The 18,151-nt window shown below is 49.0% G+C and overlaps 1 protein-coding gene across 10 annotated transcripts in view; it reads right to left on the bottom strand.

The window, feature by feature from the left end:
- FOXP4 (forkhead box P4) overlaps positions 1 to 18,151 on the bottom strand; it is a 153,254-nt gene that overhangs the window by 44,595 nt on the left and 90,508 nt on the right. For all 10 annotated transcript variants that reach the window (XM_074977748.1, XM_074977747.1, XM_074977755.1 and 7 more), the window contains 2 exons: positions 17,625 to 17,747; positions 15,285 to 15,371 (listed from right to left, as the gene is read on the bottom strand). In XM_074977748.1, the coding sequence (XP_074833849.1) occupies positions 15,285 to 15,371; positions 17,625 to 17,747 (210 nt within the window). The remainder of the gene's footprint in view (positions 1 to 15,284; positions 15,372 to 17,624; positions 17,748 to 18,151) is intronic.

The following is an 18,151-nucleotide window of genomic DNA, read 5'->3' as shown; positions in this document are numbered from 1 at the left end:
ATTCCCTTGGCTCAGTTTGCAATTTGCCACTCACACTTCCATCACATGTCCCTGTGCTCCTGACTGATGAGATGAGGGAAATGGAGGTTCCTGACCTCCCTTCTCCAGCTCATCCATTAAGGTGGAATGCTATCCTTTGCACTGCAGTAATGCCCAGAAGCCCCAGGCCTACACAAGGGCCCTATGGTGCTCGGTGCTGCTCAGACATAAAGACAAGTTTCAGCTCCTCTGTAAGCAGGGGAAATTTTACCCTTCATTCCAGTCATTCAGGTCAGAGTGTTTCCAGACTCCTAATCACACTCCTTACCAGTCTTTGGTTTCTTCCCCCACCCTCCACAACTTTAATTTTACATCTGAGAAGAACCCAGACCCTCAACTGGCTGTGGGGATATGGGAAAAATGTGGATGTGATACACCTTGAGTTTAGCAAAGATACCGTCTCCCACAATATTCTTGCCAGCAAGTTAAAAGAAACTGCGGCTTGGATGAATGGACTAAAAGTAGATCAAAAGCTAGCTAGATCATCAGGCTCAATAGGTAATGATCAACGACTCCATGTCTAGCTGGTATCAAGTGGTGTCTCAGCATTGGTTTTGGGGCTACTTTTGTTCAAGATCTTCATTAATGACATGGATGATAGGCTGGATTGCACCGTCAGCAAATTGCAGATGACTATGCTCAGGGGAGAGGTAGATACATTCGAGAGTAGTGATAAGGTCCGGAATGACCTATGCAAATGGAAGGACTGGGCTGAAAGAAATCTGACAAGGTTCAATATGGACTACTGCAGAATCCTGAACTTGAGAAGGAAGAATCCCAAGCATGGCTACAGGTTGGAGACTGACTGGTTCAGCAGCAGTTATGCAGAAAAAGGCCTAGGAATTACTGTGGACAAGAGGCTGGGTAAGAGTCAACAGTGTCCAGAAGGCTAGTGGCATATCAAACTGCAGTAGTAGCAGCAGTGCCAGTACCTCAAGGGAAGTGATTATTCCCCTCTGGCCAGCACTGGTGACGACCCATCTGGGGTACTGAGGCCAGTTTTAGGCCCCCCATTGCAGAAAGGATGTGGATACCAATGGAGGGTAATGAAAAAGATTAGGGGGCTGGGGCACATGACCTATGAAGAGAGGCTGAGCGAACTGGGCTTATTTAGTCTACAGAAGAGTGAAGGGGGACTTGATAGCAACCTTCAGCTATCTGGAGGAGGGGTTCCAAAGAGGATGAAGAGAGGCTGTGCTCAATGGTGGCAGGCAATAGAACAACAGATTGTTATCTAGGTTAGGTTATAGGAAAGACTATTTCACTAGAAAGGTGGTGAAGCTCTGGAGTGGGTAACTTAGGGAGGTGGTGGAATCTCTATCCTTAGAAGTTTTTAAGGTCCAGCTTGACAAAGCCCTGGCTAGGACCATTTAGTGGGGTTGGATGGAACGACCTTGGAGGTCTCTCCAACCATAATCTTCTATGATTCTAAGATTCTTCTAGGATTCTAAATCCTGAGCATCCAACCAGGAGCCGAGGCACTTTGAAAATGTTGGGAAAGGAGACTCTTGGAAAATTCCCAGGCTGGAGCAACAGGTTTGGATCATTCTGAACAAGACTGGGATAAACCTGGGAGTTTGTGACCACTAGCAGAAAGGTAGTCAAACAGCACAGCTGAGAACCAGAAGCCCTGGGCGCTCTCACTGACTCACTGTCTCGCTCTGGACAAGTCACTGGCTCTGCCATGCTTCAGTTCCTCCTCTAAAACAGGGATAATGGGCTGTGAGGTTAAATCATTAGTGCCTGAAGAGCCAGGGGAGCTCTTGAGTCCCCTTGAAGACCAGGAGAGAGTTTCCATCTTTGGTTCCCAATTCCTGTGCCAGAGATAGATAAGAACCCATCTTGCATATCTCCTGACCAGGAGGGCTCCCAAAGGAAAAAAAATCAGCAGGGCTTTATTCCTGTACACTCCAGGCCTAGCCAGGCCTACTGGGGCCAGGACAGACTCCTAGCCAGGGTACCAGGCTTCACAGCACTTTGGAGGGGAAAGGCTGTGAGGACAGCAGATTCCCCAAGGCCCCAGAGGAGGGAGAAGTGGTGCTGAGAGGTTGCCAGACTGTCTTGCTGTGCTGGGAAGGGTTTTATGGGGGTGTGAAGTGCGCACACCCGTAGGCCTGCAGGGGAAGGCAGGGAGCCCAGCCCGCTCTTTCGTTAGCAACGGCAGCCAGAGTTTCCTCTCTCCCTTCCCCATGGGCCTTTCGGCAAGCACAGGTTCCTGCGTGTTACATCAGGCTGCCTGAACACTGCCTCATTCACTCCACTTCCAGGCTGTAAAGCAGAAGGAAATTGGAAGCGGATTAAGTCATTAGGATCCCCAGGGCACATCACTCTCAGCTCGTAACTCAATGGGGCTCTTTATCTTTTCCATCTACCTGCCCCAGCATCCTATGAAACCAGCCAGGGGGAGCAGCAGCTACAGTACCGCCTCCCACAGTGTGTGTAGGAGTAATGGCGCAGCAGCTGCAAAGACTCAAGATGCAGCATCAGCAGGGTGAGATCTCCTCTCGGGGGCACCCGTCAGCAAGGGATCTCAAAGCATGTACCACTCCACAGCTCTGTGTGAGTCATGGAAACATTGTGCCCATTTTACAGATGGCCGCAAGAGAAGCAACTTGCCTGAGATCAGGGGTCGAAGCCAAGGGGGCTGGAACAATTTTTATAGTGGGAGTTCTGAGATCCATTGAACCAAACTGTGAACCCTGGATACAATTAAAACCACTTCAAGCCAGGGAGTGCGGCAGCATCCTTCGGTTCCAACACCTATGGGTGGAACTGAGATCACAACCTTGGGGTCCTGCCTCCTGCTCTAAAAAACACAGCTGCCCTGAATAAATACTAAGCTTTGCCCTTTGATAGGGAAAGTTTCATGGCCATTTTTGTGGCTATTCACTCTCAGCTCCACATTTGAATTTAATCACCCAGCTGCTGCAGGGGGGTGCCAAAAGTCACATCAGCTTCGTCTGGCTTTAATGCCAATGCAGGATGGCCATTCTGATGTCAGGTTTCTAAAAGCCCAGCCTCCTCCTCTGCCCAAAATTGGGTGGATTGGCACATGACCCAAATATACAAATCCTGCCAAAGACAGACAAAACCAAATCACCCCAGACCGAGCTCCCTCTAGATTTTTTTTCACCCATAGAATCATAGAACACTAGAACCGAAAGGAAACTCAGGAGGTCATTGAGTCCTGTTTCCTGCCCTCTTGGCAGGACCAAACACCATCTAGATCATCCCTGACAGGTGTCTTATCAAACCTGCTCTTAAATATCTCTCGCCATGGAGATTCTACAACCTCTCTAGGTAACTATTCTAAGCCTCCCTTGCTGCAGTTTAAGTCCATTGCTCCTTGTCCTAATCTCAGAGGCCAAGGAGAACAATTTTTCTCCCTCCTCCTTGTAACCTTGTTACCCTTTACGTCTCTAGTTAATTTGAGCTTGTTCTGCATCTTGGCCTTTCTAATCTTGCCCCTGCATACATGCATTGTTTGCTTATATACATCTGTTGTCATTTCTCTACTTTCCACTTCTTATATGACTCCTTTTTGATTGTGAGATCATGCAAGATCTCCTGGCTAAGCCAAGGTGGTCTTTTACCATACTTTCCACCTTTCCTATGCAGTGGTATAGACCTTAATAATGTCCCTTTGAAAAACTGCCAACTTTCCTCAGTCGTTTTTAATCTTAATCTTGCTTCCCATGGGACCTTGCCTACCTGCTCTCTGAGTTTACCAAAATTTGCTTTCCTTAAATCCATTGTCTCTATTTTGCTGTGCTCCCTTTCACTGTTGCTTGCAATCACGTACTCTGTGACATCATGGTCACTTTCTCCCAAGCTACCTTCCACTTCAAATTCTCAATGAGTTCCTCCCTAGTTGTTAAAAATCAAATCTAAAACTGCTTCCCCCCAGAAGACTTTTCCAACTTCTGAAATAAAAAATTGTCATTCATGCTGTCCAGAAGCTTTCTAGATATTCTGTGCCTTGCTGTGTTAGTTTCCCAACATATGTCTGGATAGCTGAAATCCCCTATCACCACCAATTCGTGTGTTTTGGATAATTTTGTTAATTGTTCAGAGAAAGTCTCATCCCCCTCTTCTACCTGGCTAGGTGGGCTGTAGTAGACCCCTATCACATCATTACCCTTCTTTTTCACCTTAGCTCAGAGACTCTCAACATGTCTGTCTCCTGTATCCATCTCTACCTCAGTCCAGGTGTGCACATTTTTGATATATAAAGGCAACACCTCCTCCCTGTTTACTCCGCCTGTCCTTCCTGAGTAAGTTGTACCCTTCTATACCAATATTCCAATCCATGCCTATTATCCCACCAAGTTCCTGTGATACCAACAACATCATAGTTGTGTTTGTTAATTAGGATTTCAAGTTCTTCCTGCTTATTACCCACACTTCTTACATTTGTATATAGGCATCTAAGATACTGATTTGCTTTTGCCTCTCAGTTCTGCCTAGTCCCTCTTTTTTCACTGCTATTATAGCCCATGATCCAACTCCCAGGTCTCCAGGTTTTTTACTTACCTGTGGGCTTTGGTCACCTGTCCCCGCTGCACCTAGTTTGAAGCCCTCCTCGCTAGGTTAGCCAGTCTGGATCCACATACATCCTTCCCATTCCTCGAAAGGTACATTCCACCCCTGCTGAGCAGAGCTGTGATCGAGGAAGCCCAAATGCTCCTGGCGACCCCATCCTTGCAGCCAGGCATTCACCTCCAGAATGCACCTGTCTCTGCCTGGCCCCCTACCCTGGACAGGAAGGACTGAGGAGAACACCACCTGTGCTCCCAGCTCCTTCACCCATACTCCCAGAGCCCTGTAGTCACTCTTGATCGGCTCAAGGTTACACCTTACAGTATTGTTCATGCCCACGTGGATGAGAAGCATGGGCTGGTAGTTAGTAGGCTGGATAATCCTTTACAATGCCTCCGTAAGGTCTCAGATACAGGATTCTGGCAAGCAGCATACCTCCTGGGATGACATGTCAGGGCAACAGATGGGTGGCTCCATCCCTCTCAGAAGAGTCTCCTACCACCACTACCCTACTTTTCTCCCTCATAGTGGTGGCAGCAGACCTCTGAGCCTTGGGGGTACAAGGCTTCTCTGATTCACCTGTAGCGGGTGACTCCTTATCTCCCGTATCTCCCCTATCCAGAATGGCGTAACGGTTTCCCAGTACCACAGTGGGGGGACTGGGAGCAGGAGTAGAGCACTGCCTGTGGCTGGAAGTGACCGACTGCCAGTGTCCCCCCAAGCCATCTCCACCTCCACTGATGGTGCGTCAGCGCCCTTTTGTGGTGGGACAGCTGCCTTACCCTCCGCTGTCTCCACGGGAATGCTGTCCAGGAACTGCTCGTGGAGTCTAACACTCCTAAGCCTGGCTACCTCTTCCCGTAGCTCCACCTGAGCGCTTCTATCAGAAGACACCGTCCACATTGGATGGTCTCCCCAGTCTGGACTTCAGTAAGTGGGAATTGCAAGTCACAGTCCCTGCAAAACCACACCAGGGTCTGGGTAGAGGCACCCCGGCCAGGAACTCTGACGACAGGCTCAGGTGGAGGAGACAGGAGCAGCGCTGGCACACCTGTTGCGGATCTTTCTAAGCATAGTGGAACCCCTCTGCCAAACTCCCTCTAAAAACTGACCTGTCTGCAGCCCCCGCCTGCTTCGCTCCCTGATTGCTCCGACTCTGGCTTCCACAGGCTGCCAACCTCAGTCAGGCCTCCTTCTCATTTGTCACACAGGGGAAGGCTGATCCTGAGGCTTATCAAAGGCAATCAAGGGAACAAGGGATCAAAAAGATTCCAACCGCCACAGTAACTGAAATCACCTGCACTCAGAAAACAAAATGTAAACAGTCAGGCAAACTCCACGTGGCAGTTTGGGATATAGTTTTTTGTATAAAAGTTCTAGACAATGCAAAAATGGAACTAGCTCCCCTCTCAACTCCCTTCTCACAACTCCCTCCTGTTTGCAATCACCTGTTTGCAAGCTCCCCTGGTTGCTTACTAGCAGGCTTTATAGGCTCTGGCCTTTCTGATTGGCAGCCTCGACCACTGAGCAGAGAGTTCTGGATTTCAAACCGTAACTGGCAGCCTCAGCACACGGTCTTTCAAACAAACAAACAGCTCAGCACATGGATCTCCAAATGCACAAACAAGCCCAGTACACAGTCACAAGTAACCCCCAAGCACAAACACACACACTCCAGAGAGCCACTTACCCCGAGCTCCTGTGATCTGGCTCCTCCTTCACCTGGAAAGCACCCTTCTCAGACTCCCTCCTGTTTGCAATCACCTGTTCGCAAGCAATCCATGGGCGGAATAAATTTTGCTATGTGCAGTGAGGGACATGCACTTGTGCACCACCCACAGAAACTCAGGGGACCAGGGAGGACTGTCTTCTCCGCACTTTGGTGGGGAAATGCTGTGAAGACAGCAGATTCCCAAAGGCCCCAGAGGAAGGAGAAGTGGCACTGACAGGTTGCCAGACTGTGGGTGCTCTGCTGATCAGCTGGGTGGCCGCCCAAGCGCTCCGCTGACAGGGAACACTGCCCCCAACACCCTGCTACATCCTCTTCCCCCAACAGCACCCCCTTTGGCTCTGCAGCAAGCCACGTCTCTCCAGCTCCCTCCCACAGCAGAAGGGAGAGGGGAATACATTTGGCCCGGTAAAATGAAGTTTCTTTCTGGTGCTGCCTGGCTGTTTGCCTCCTTCCTCCCCTCTCCTCCCCCCCCCGGCCCCTCTAAGATGTGCGGCTGCCACAGTCTGTAGGTTTCTCTGGACACTTTCCCTTTCTGAGGTCATCCGCGGCATGCTCTTGATAGAACCAATGAAGTATGAAGCTTATCAGCCCACCAATAAAAATCTCAAAACACAAAGAAAGTAATTCCTGAGCTGCACTCTGCCAGTCACCAGCATTCTCCTTTTTTTTGGGTGGGAGGCGGGGAAGTAAAAGGAAAGGGCTAGTAGGAGCTGTCCAGAATTGTGTGTGTGCCCTCCCTCCTCACCCCATGATCTCTGCACTCCTCCCCGGCGACGGGGTCCAAGTTCCTTAATGCATTTTGTCTGCGCTCTGTTTACATTAGACGCAGCTGAGTGGGTGCAGCTACCGGGGTAACAGGCGCCGTCACTTTGATTTATGAGCACATCAAGAGGAGTTTCAGCGTGACACTAGGGATGGACAGGAGCACTTCATTAATCTGACGGCTAGGTTACTTGCCAGCCAATCCCCATGTGCTGCCCCCACCCCTCCCCACCAAGCCATACAATATCAGCCACCACACAAGGGTCAGGGCTGAAGAGGAGGTGTCATTTTTCAAAAGATATCCCCCTCCCGCCTGCGCTCCTGGGAAGCACGAACGGACCAAATTTGTAACAATAGGGATGGCTGGATTTACCCGCTGCCCTCTGCACAGGGCGGCCTCGCTTCAAAAGACGGCAGCAAGAGAATTACACCTGCCTGGAGAGCACTTATGCTGTGCCTGAACTTACCAAGCAAAAGCGGACCACGGTAAGGTTACTCATGATGCAATTTGCCCATCCCAAATAAAGCCACGCAGGCCAGGCTGGCAGAGCTTTGCTGAGAACACTGGCATTACAAGATGGCTCTGTCTCGTGTTGGTGTGGTAGGTGGAAAATCTGGCCCAACCAGATTCAGCTGGACATCAGGGTCATCTCGTGACTCCCTCCAGTGTGTACACATGGCCTCTCATGCACTCTGTCTCTCACACGCACCCCTCTTCGCTCACCGTCACCTCCAGGGCACAAAACAAGGAAGCTGAGACAGCAGTTTCTGTTCTTCAAAATTCCAAACCCCCCATGTCCACTGCCTGCCTTACTGTAAGTGACCTCTAGAGAGACAGAGTGTGTGTGTACATAGGGATCAGCAACTCCCGGCACGGATGCCAAGAGTGGCAAATGAGCAGATTTGCATTGGCATGCGAGGCGAGAGCTCAGCCTCGTCCCTCCTTCCCCATGCAGCCAGGAGCTTGCTCAAAGCCATACCGCCTGTGGATTAACAAAAGACCAGCTAATGCTACCATCCTCCGTCTAAACACTAAGGCTCTATGTCTTCATTTATTTATGAAGCTGTTGTAAGCTGGACTGTTAGTGACTTTAAAAAGTATCACTGGCACTTGGGCTGTATATAGGAGGTCAAAAGGTCAAATTTCGGCTCTCGCCTCGGAAAGGTTGCTGTCCCCAATATGCATATTGAAAAGTCTCATAGTATGCTCTGGTTTCATTGCTCCACCTGGAGAGAATGAAATCTCTCCTGCTTGGAACCTCATGGCACAATACCTGGAACCAAGCAGAAAGACACCTCCTTCTTGAGCCCCTCGACACCCAAAGACAAATCATTAACTTACAGCCACACCATGCTATGTACTCCAGGAACTCACCCGAAGGGAAAGAATTCGCTCACTTGTGGTGGAGTTTCTCATGAAATATTACCACACTTGCCATTAAGGAGATTAGGCAACATTAGTCGTACAGCCGTGTCTGTGATCATGCAGCTACTCCCATTTCCTAGGCAAACCCTGTTATCAGTTTATCACCAAGCGCTTCCTGTTGGCAAATGTGGCCTTTTTAATGGCAGCTTGCCTAATTCCCTTTGTGAAACCGATCACTGCTCAAAAGGGTTGTTCCAAGGCCTACACATCACTTAAGCTCTCTGACAACGGTGCCTGCTGCAAGACTGGTTCTGACCCTGTCTAGAAGAGGGAATTGCGCCGTAATAAGACGGTGAATCAACAGACCAAGGTTTGTGCTCAGACCACCACTTTAAAGTATCCCTAATGCACACTCAGGGCAGGTCCACACTAAACCTGAGAGTTTCTCCCATTGACATCCCTCAATGAGGACAGCCAGGTAAGTCAATCTTAGACACACCATTCGAGCTAGGACAAGAGCATAGCTGGAATCAACTTATCTGTCTGTCCTCACTGAGGGAGGTCAGCAGGAGAAACTCTCCCATTGACCTCCCTTACTGCTCATCATAATGAGTACAGAGGTCAACTGTCGAGTGCTGATAGTTTGATTTTGCATGTCTCCACTAGGCACACAAACCTGAACCCCGGAAGAGGAGTCAGTGCAGCTGTACCCTCAGTTTGTGCTTAATTTGACAGTTCTTCCTTTCCCAGCCGACTTACTGGGTCAGTCACTCTTGGCATTGCTTATTTCCCAGGCTGCAACTTCCTTTTGGGGTCCCCTTGGAAACCTCTTTGCTGGGTTTGCAGGTGGGTTTCATGGTTGCACTTTAGTGACATTATATTTCTCTCTCACACACAAAATTAATTTTAAGGAATCTTCAGGGAAAAAAAGATGTTGCTGGCTGGACCATCAATAAGTTGTTTTTAAACTGCATAAATGCCAAGGTGAGGCCTTTGCTAGAGCTCAGTCAGAAAAGTGACTGGGATATAATGCTCATGGCCTTCAAGAAAAGATGTTCTGGGAAACACAGATTTAACCCTGACTATTTCAGCTGCCAGGACAGAGTTTGGCTCAGCTCTCACCCTGCCACCTTGTAGGTCAATGGGAATGGATGGGATGACCTTTCAAGGCCCCTTTTAGCCTTCCGTTTCTATCATTCTCCTTTGAAGGCTTGAGTCAAAGCATACTCAAGTCAATGGGAGTCTTTCCATGGATTTGATCCGTCGTCAGTGCAGGACCCTAGGCCTCAATTCAGAAAAACATTTAGACACAGGGTTAAGTACATCCTTGTTCCGTAAAGTACTCAACCACGTTTCACTTCAAAGTCTCCCTCAAGTCAAGGGGACTTGAGTAGACGTCCTGAGTTAAGTGTGTGCTTGATGGACTGCAGAAGAGGGAACAAAGAGCCCAGAGGCCCCATTGCTTTGCCATACCAAGAGATGGCACAAAAGCAGCCCCCCCCCCATGCAGAAGACTGACAATAGGTGTGCCACTGATGCCAGTGGAGCAAAAGCTGGTACATAAGAAAGTAAGATGGGCATATTGGTCAGACCAACGGTCCACCTAGCTCAATATTCCATCTTCCACCAGAGGGCAGTGCCTGATGCTTCACAGGGAGTTAACAGAACAGGGCAATTTGTGTATCTAGTCCAAGATATGCATGACGAGTCCAGAACCACCTTGTTCCACACTACAGTAAGATAAACTTTTTGTTATTATTATATTTAAAAAAGAAAAAGAAACAAACCTCAGAAATGACCACAAACTCACCATACAGCCAAGATCAATTAACAAGTCAGCCATTCTGAGAAGATTTTCAAAGTGGCTGTCTGGAATAAAATGCCAGTGCTGCACAGGACTCACAAAACTTAGATCCCTATCACGAACCGAATCTCTCCACTGTGCCCTTCTATTCACGTGGTGTGTGAGGGTGTAGAGGAGAGATCTGGGGAACTCACCTTTCTGCCCGTTGAGTGCTTTTGAAAGGCTCCTGCTTCCCTGTTGCATCTTGCCCACGCTCCCCAACTGAGAGTTCTCTGGAGCAGGAACTATCTGTGTATTGTTAGTTTGCACCAAACCCAACACAACAGGAGCCCAACACCTGCTTGTGATTCTTTGGCACTATTGCAACAGAAACAATGGTTTGAAGGTGCCAGGCAGATCTGAGTGGGTTGAAAACATTGGCCTTATCTCAAATATGGCATGTTGAGACGGTTTATTTCTCCCTGATAGATTGTGGAGTAAAATGATACTATACTGAACAAAACCAGCATGTGCAAAGAAATGTGTTCTGGAATAGTAGTGATACAGCAGAACCTCAAAGTTATGAGCATGTGACCAGTCAACAGTACACCTCATTTGGAACCGGAAACATACAACCAAACAGCAGCAAAGACCAAAAACATAAACCTAACACAGTCCAGTATTGATTTAAATGTATCTTCTACAACAATAAGGGTCACCCATTTTCTGCATAGGAAAGTTTCAAGGTTGCATGAAGGCTACGTTCAAAGTTACAAACATTTCAGAGTCCTGAACAACCTCCATTCCTGAGGGGTTTGGAATGCTGAGATCCTGTTTGTAGATGAAACAAGAGACATGAATTAATGGAAATATATAGGTATAAGTAGACTGGCAATCAAGTGGTGGTCCCAGCAAGCCCACGCTAACTCAGCAACTTGCCAGACATAAGCATTTGACATCAAAGCGTGTCAAGCGGAAGATCTAACTCACGATGGGCTGACATCGCTAAGTGGGGAGGATATTCATGCTTCTGTGGACTCTGTACTTAGCACGCAGGGAGGGCTTCATCTCACATTCCAGGAAGCAGAAATAAGCTCTCTGTGATTGCTGAAGAGCTTTGCATCTTCACAAATGAGGCATCCACAGTGGTGTTCTCAGACGTGTAGGTATCTATGCTGGCGTTGGAAACTAAATGGCACGGATGCATGTGAACAGTCAACCTTTTGCTCAGCTGGTTTCTCAGGATATTCTTCTTTCCTCACAAGTTTTTGTTCAGATGGGAGTTGTGTCTCTAAATTTTTCACTCCAACGAGATCACAGCCAAAGCAGGGCCCATGCCAGCTGTCACAAAATACCTTCCTGAAAGGCAGGTCAGCTTCGCCTGGACTTCGGCCCATTCTCACTGAGTTAGAGCTTATAGGAGATATCATTGTGCTGCATAGGCCAGTGGTGATAAACTGAGTGAGAATCTGATGGGAAGAGGCATCTTTGCAGAAGGCAACAAGGCAATAACCTCCAGGGGTATTATTCTGAGGATGCTTTTGGCCCAATGGACCTTGAACAACATACCTTCCTATGCCTCTGATCATTGTTCTCTACATCTTCCACTCTTAGGCTTGGTCTAGACTAGGCAGGTAAGCTGATTGCAGATACGTAAGTCTAGCTACAGCAATTACAGAGGTAGAATTGACTTATCTACAATCAGCTTACCTGGCCATCTACACAGAGAGAGGTCAACGGGAGAGCTTCTCCCGTTGACCTCCCTTACTCCTCGTGACATCGAGGTGTATAGGGGTCGACTGCCGACCCCAATAGCTCAACTTCACGCATCTCTACCAGGCACGCGAAACTGCACACTGAAAGATTGGCTCTGACCTGGTCAATCTTCCCCGTAGGGTAGACATACCCTCAGAGAATGGGTCCTCACACAAGCACAGACTAGGGGCTTTCTGGGGAATCAAAGCACTGACTGAAGCAAACACGAAAAGGGAGGTCCACTGTCATTCCAGAAAGGCGTTGAGCGAGTCCAGATGAGGGAATTCTAGGAATGAAGAGAAATAGGATTCTCATCCCCCACACAGGATCCTCCTGAACCTGGTGAAACATTAAGATGCCTTCTTAGCAGATCGAAGAAGTAGGTTTAGAGTGAGGGGACTTTTCTATTTTTTTTCCACAAAAAATTTTTGATTTCCCTTCTCCCTGAAAAAGAGCCTGATTTTGCAAATGATTTTTTTTTGTGTATGCAAAACTTTGTTTCTTCCTCAACATTTTCCATTTCTCAGCAAAAATGTTCTTTTACAGTTTTTGATGCTTATCTGTTTTAATTTACTGTTATTTAATGGCTGACTGTTCTTTAATAGTTTTGTTTTCCAAATGCCAACTTTGATTGCTCAGATGAAACATGTGGTACATTTTCTCCTCCCTCAAAAACTAAGAAAAAAACCCATTGAGTTTCACCAACTGAAAAACACCAGTTTTGGAAATCCCTTTTTAAAACTTTTTTTACCCCCAGTTTAAATAAAGTTTTCTGGAAGTTTTAAGGGAAAAAGCCCTAAAAATTGGTTCATTCCAAAAATTATCTGAACAAAAACCTACCAAGATTTAAACAGAGGTTTGAGCAAATCAAATTTTTACTCTTTGGTTAAAGATTGACTCAATATTCCTTGGCACTCCATGCAAACCTCTGCTACAACAGAGATCCAGAATGAAGAAGGATGGTCTACTCAAGGAGAAAAACAAACAGGAGGGTGGTGAAGGGCCCTTAAACTCTAAGGATTACGTCTACACTGTCAACTCACCTGTTCCCTGTGTCAGAGGTTCAGAGCCTGGCTCAACCAACTCTGGCTCCTGGGGCTTGGCTTTGGGGCTAAATATAGCAGAACAGACATTCTGGATCAGGCTCCGATACCAACCCTCACTGGATTTTGGAGCCGGAGCTCTGAGTCCAAGTGGGAATGTTTACACTGCCATTTTTAGCACTGTAATGCAAGCTTGTGAGCACAAGTCAGCCTATATGGACTCAGACTCACTGTTATGGGTATGCTTTTGTGGTGTGGGTGTGGGTGTGTGGAGGGGTGTGGGTTTGCAGTGAGGCTGCACCCTTACTCACAAGAGATGGAGACTGAAACAACAGATGCTCTGTGGAAACTGCATCATCAAAACTTTACAGGCTAAAAGCACCATCTGTACTGGGTATTTTCTTTGTGTTTTGCAATGGCACAGTAAATCCTGATGCAAACGCCCAGTGTAGGTGTACTGTACCTGCTAACTTATTGGGTTCTAACCACACCAGTGCAAGATACACTTTTCAGGAGTGCAACCTGTCTCCATTAATAATACCTAGCTTTCACGTTGTCTTTTTCCATCTGCAGTTCTCCAAGTGCTATACAAGAGTGTCCATATTCCCGTTTTACAGATGGGAAAAGTGAGAGCGCTGAACTGCTTTCCTCAAGATCACTCAAGAGGCAGAGTGTGGAACGAGATCCCACTTCACGCACAAGCCAGTGCTCTACTCACTAGCCGACTTTGCCTCGCTCTGCATTACAGCACATTATAGGTCGTCGGTACACCAGTCATTTTCCTTGTCTAGGAAACCTTAACAAGGCTACTCAAGCAGACAGCCATATTCAAACGTCCTGCCCCTCCCCACCTGTGATTCTTCTCCCCTCTGCCCTCCCACAGAAAACAAGTTCAAACAAGTGTTGGAACAGTGGCTTCCTGTGGGAGCTTGTGCCACACATTGGGAGACCTACCACATGCTTCTGGTCCTGTTCACACTGACCCAAACCACTGTGCAGAAGGGGTAGGGGAGGGAGACCCAGGCACCAGCGAGGGATGAAATCTTGAGATTCAATAATGTGCTCCCTAGTGTGTGAGCCCACCTAATCTGAAACGGCAAAACGGGGCAGTGGGTGTTAGGACAATAGGCTTCCCCTGCCAGATACCCTGCACTTTCTGCCTCCATCTAGGCCAGGAATACCACCAGGGCTGCCGAGGGGTGAGCAAAGGGGGCAGGCGCCCCCGGGCCAAGCCATTTAAAAGGGCTTGGAGCTCCTGGCACTGCCAGAGCCCTGTGCCACACGTGCTCTGCAACCCTGGCACTTTCGAGGGCTCTCTGGGGCAGGTGTGGCACAGGCAACACTTGAGGCTGGCTGCCTCCAACCTGTCGTCCGAAGACCTCAGAGCCGAGCCTTCCTCCACTGTCCAGAGCCTGACTAAGTCTTTCACCAGCCCTGACTCCCACAAGGGCATCATCACTACATTCTCCTACCCTCGGCCCACTGGCTTCCCGCCGCCCCTGTTCTTCCAGCTCTTCCACTCTGTCTCCCGCCAAGAGCAAGAGAAACGGCTCATGGGCTCCGTCTCCAGCGGCACCTCCTGGCTCGCAGGGACTCATCGGGGAGAGGCCCGAAGTGATTTTTCTTCTCCTCGACGGAGGGGCAGAATCTCAACGCCGACAGCCCTTGGACACGTTTTGCTTACATGACACTGCACTTGCAGCACGACACAGTCAGGGATTCACAGCCACGGACCAGCGCAATTCCACAGAGAACGTTGCTCTGCTAAGAATCCACTCGGCCCAGAAGCCTGCAGCAGAACACTGGCTGTGGCACGAGGGATCGGTCACTGGGCAGTATGGAGAGCTCCTTAAAGGAGGGACGTGCTTACTTTGGAGACACCGCTGCTCTCCCGCCCAAGTGACCTCATCCCCTCCTACGTGCCATGCGTGTTTTACAGCTGCATCATCCAGTTGTGATACACTGTGAGCTGCAGAGTTACGCATATGATGCTGGATTTTGTGATGGGGTAACTGCCAGAAAAGGTCTCCCTGCTAGCTTATCTCCAGCTGCCCAACCCTATCAGCTCCTTGGCACTTCATTTAGCCACTCTACCTCCACAGCCATATGCCCTACCTCCCATGGGCCCCTCCTTCCACCAATATACCTGCCAGCAGGCTACTGCAAACACTTCAGTTTACACCTGCCACGCCTTTTCCTCCCCAGCTTGCAATGCTTCCGCTCTGTGCTTGCCTCGGAGCCCTGAACTTGTCCGGGCGAGCTCACCTCTTTGGGTTGCTGCTTTCCGGCTTGCTGCTGTGTCAATAGCTGCAGGTGAAGCTGCTCCTGTTGCTTCTTGTAGTATTCCTGCAGCTGAGGGGAGGGAGAGCAGAAAGCAGCACACATCAGGAAAGCAGCTAGAAGACCCTGTCCCTGTCGAACCATACAGCCCTGCCAACTCTTGCTACGCTACAGCTAGGCTCGCACTATTTGCTGCTTCATACTAATACCCAGCTCCTAAAATCACGGCAAAGAACATTTAGGCTATGGAAAGACAGCCCTCTGCCCAACTCCACGGTGGAGCTAAGGCTCATGGTCTGATTCCCTGGGATAATTAAAATGCACAATACTCACCTTTCTTGACAGTCTTACACTTAACACTCTCCAAGCCCTTTACAGATACTAATTAAGCCTCGCTTATTATGAATCATTGTTTGTGTTAGGGTATGGGCTAGAAGCTTCAGACAGGTTGGGTCCCATCGTGCGAGGCGCAGTCATGCACATGTCATTAACTCAGTATTATCCCATATATTAGCCATTCGTTATCTGTGTTTGAGCAGGGGAAAGTGAGGCACAAGGTGTGACTCAGCCAAGGTGTCACCGTGAGCTAGTGGCACTGTTGGGAAAGGAGCCCAGGAGTCCTGACACCCAACCTTCTGCTCAGGCCAGCAAAAGTACCCCAGCTTTGCCAAAGGGCATGGTGGAGACTCACACGCAGTCACGTTAAAACAGCCAATCAATGAGAATGAGTTGCAGTCCCAAAACAAACAGCTATATGAGTAAAGGCGATTCACACCTGATGACTAGGGTCAGGGCAGAGAAGTTCAAAACACAATGGTGATGGTGGAAGGGCGCTACAGTTGCCTCTCCCTTTCCCCTGCTTGGGAACGCACTCCTGGCCCTTCTGAGTGCCACTGCCACCATGCTTTGCTTTTTCTGCCTGTCTCCAGATTAGCCTGGCTGTTCTCACTGTGGTCTAGCACTTGGGGCAGGAGAGTGAACGCTAGAACTCCTAGGCTCTATCTCCAGTGGGCCCTTTCTGCTTGGGTTACCCCTCTGTAAAATGGGGACAATAACTACATGGGAATTTTAACTAATGCTTGTAAAGCATGAGGGAAAGATGCTTTTGTTCCACATTTTGCATTTTCAGGCAAGGATAAATTCCAGCACTAAGATTTCCTCCTTCCTGCAAATAAACTGTTCCCAATGGGGTTGTTTTCCATAACAGCCACAAAGAGGCACCCACGGACTCAAGAAAACACTGGACTTCTGCTGAAAGCCCCTTTGGATTCCGGGAAACTATCAGATCACGGGTTGACAGCAGCAGCTTTCTGTCGGTGGGACAGGCTGGGGAAGCCAATCCCAACCAGGTTTCTGTAACTCGGCTGAATGGGGTTTGGAGAACATTGGGTCAAGAGGTGAGAAGTGTGATGTTTGGTTTTCTTCTGGTGGAGAATGCAAGTTATTCTGCCCTGGGTTGTTTAATCGGCAGTCAAACATGTTTCTTTATCCGGCTCCAAAGAGGCTCGGAGGAGGACTCCACCCAGGTTAGCGTTTACCCTTTGTTCTTTCCCTCCGGGCCAACCTTGAAGCCTTATCGTCATGTTTGGAGTAAACAGGTACTGAAGGCGAGAGCAGGGTGTGGAAGATGCTTGTGGGATTTCGCCTCCCTTTGCTCTCCTCCCCGCTCAGCTGGAGATGTTTACCCAAGCTGTTGTGTTCCGGAGTTCTTTCCCCTGCCACTCCTCTTTTTCCACTAATTTTTGCAGTGTACGTGTGCACAATCTGGAAAGAAGTGAAAGCCGAACTCCAAGGAATATACCTGAGCTGCTAAGTCTAGGTCAGGATCCAAACCCCTGCCCCAACTCAGGGCAAGTTCAGATCCGCGCCTGAGCCTCGGGGCCCGCAAGAGATACAAGGGCGAGCCCCAAAGCCAGACATTCCCACTCATGGGGCTTGTGGCTCTGCAGGCTGAAAACCAAAACTTGAACAGGTTTGCAGGTGGGCCCTGTTGCAGGGAGTCTGACTCTGCAGGAGAATCCAACCTCCTTGGGATGACTGATGAATTACAGTTCTTCCCATTTCATGGGGCCAGCAGGGCTGGGACTCCAAGGCAAGCAAAATGGGCAACTGGAGAGAGCCATAGAGAGGGAAAGGGCCAGGCTGCTTGCATGATTGCCTCAGAGGGGCTCCAGCTTTACTCTGTGCAGTGCCAATGTCTCTGGAGAGAATGGCGTGGAGTGCAGGCCACTGCTGACCCTATCAGCATCCATGGGGCAGGGATGCAGGGCTCAGCGAGCCGTCCTATCAATGCACCCAGAAAAAGGGAGGCTGAAGCTGCCCTACCTGCTGCAGCATGATCGCCTGCTGTTGCTGCAACAGAGCTTGGAGCTGGGGAGGAGACAGGATCTGCTGCATCTGCTGCGGAGTGATCATCGGAGGGGACATCATAGCGACGGACACGGGAACCTGCAGAGACAAAGAGTCTGAAATAAAACTTATTCTGAGCTCAGAGAAGGAAGTTCTCCCCTACCGCAGCTAGCTGTGCTGTGACTGGCATGAGGGCACACTGGTGATCGCACCCTTGTTAAGGCTGTGACAGTTTTCCTCCATTACTGGCCTTTAAAAATTCTCCCCAACATCCCTATCCTCCACAGACTTGGCAGGCTAGGCTTGGGGCTGTGGCAGAAATGTCCTACCCGCTTAGAAGTCAATGAACGATGGCCCCCCTCCATATAGGACTTGTACAGCTGACCCCAAAACCCCTCAAAAAGAGGATTTGAAAACAGCATCACCAAGGCTAAACATTCAAAAGTCATGAGCTAGGCCCCAGAGCACCACAGGATTTTCAATTCAGGGTTTTTCCCCCTTTG

This window comes from Carettochelys insculpta, chromosome 26 (assembly GCF_033958435.1).
Source record: "Carettochelys insculpta isolate YL-2023 chromosome 26, ASM3395843v1, whole genome shotgun sequence".
Lineage (NCBI taxonomy): Eukaryota > Metazoa > Chordata > Testudines > Carettochelyidae > Carettochelys > Carettochelys insculpta.
Note: the sequence above shows the minus strand (reverse complement) of the source record. Positions and strands in the feature narration are given on the sequence as shown.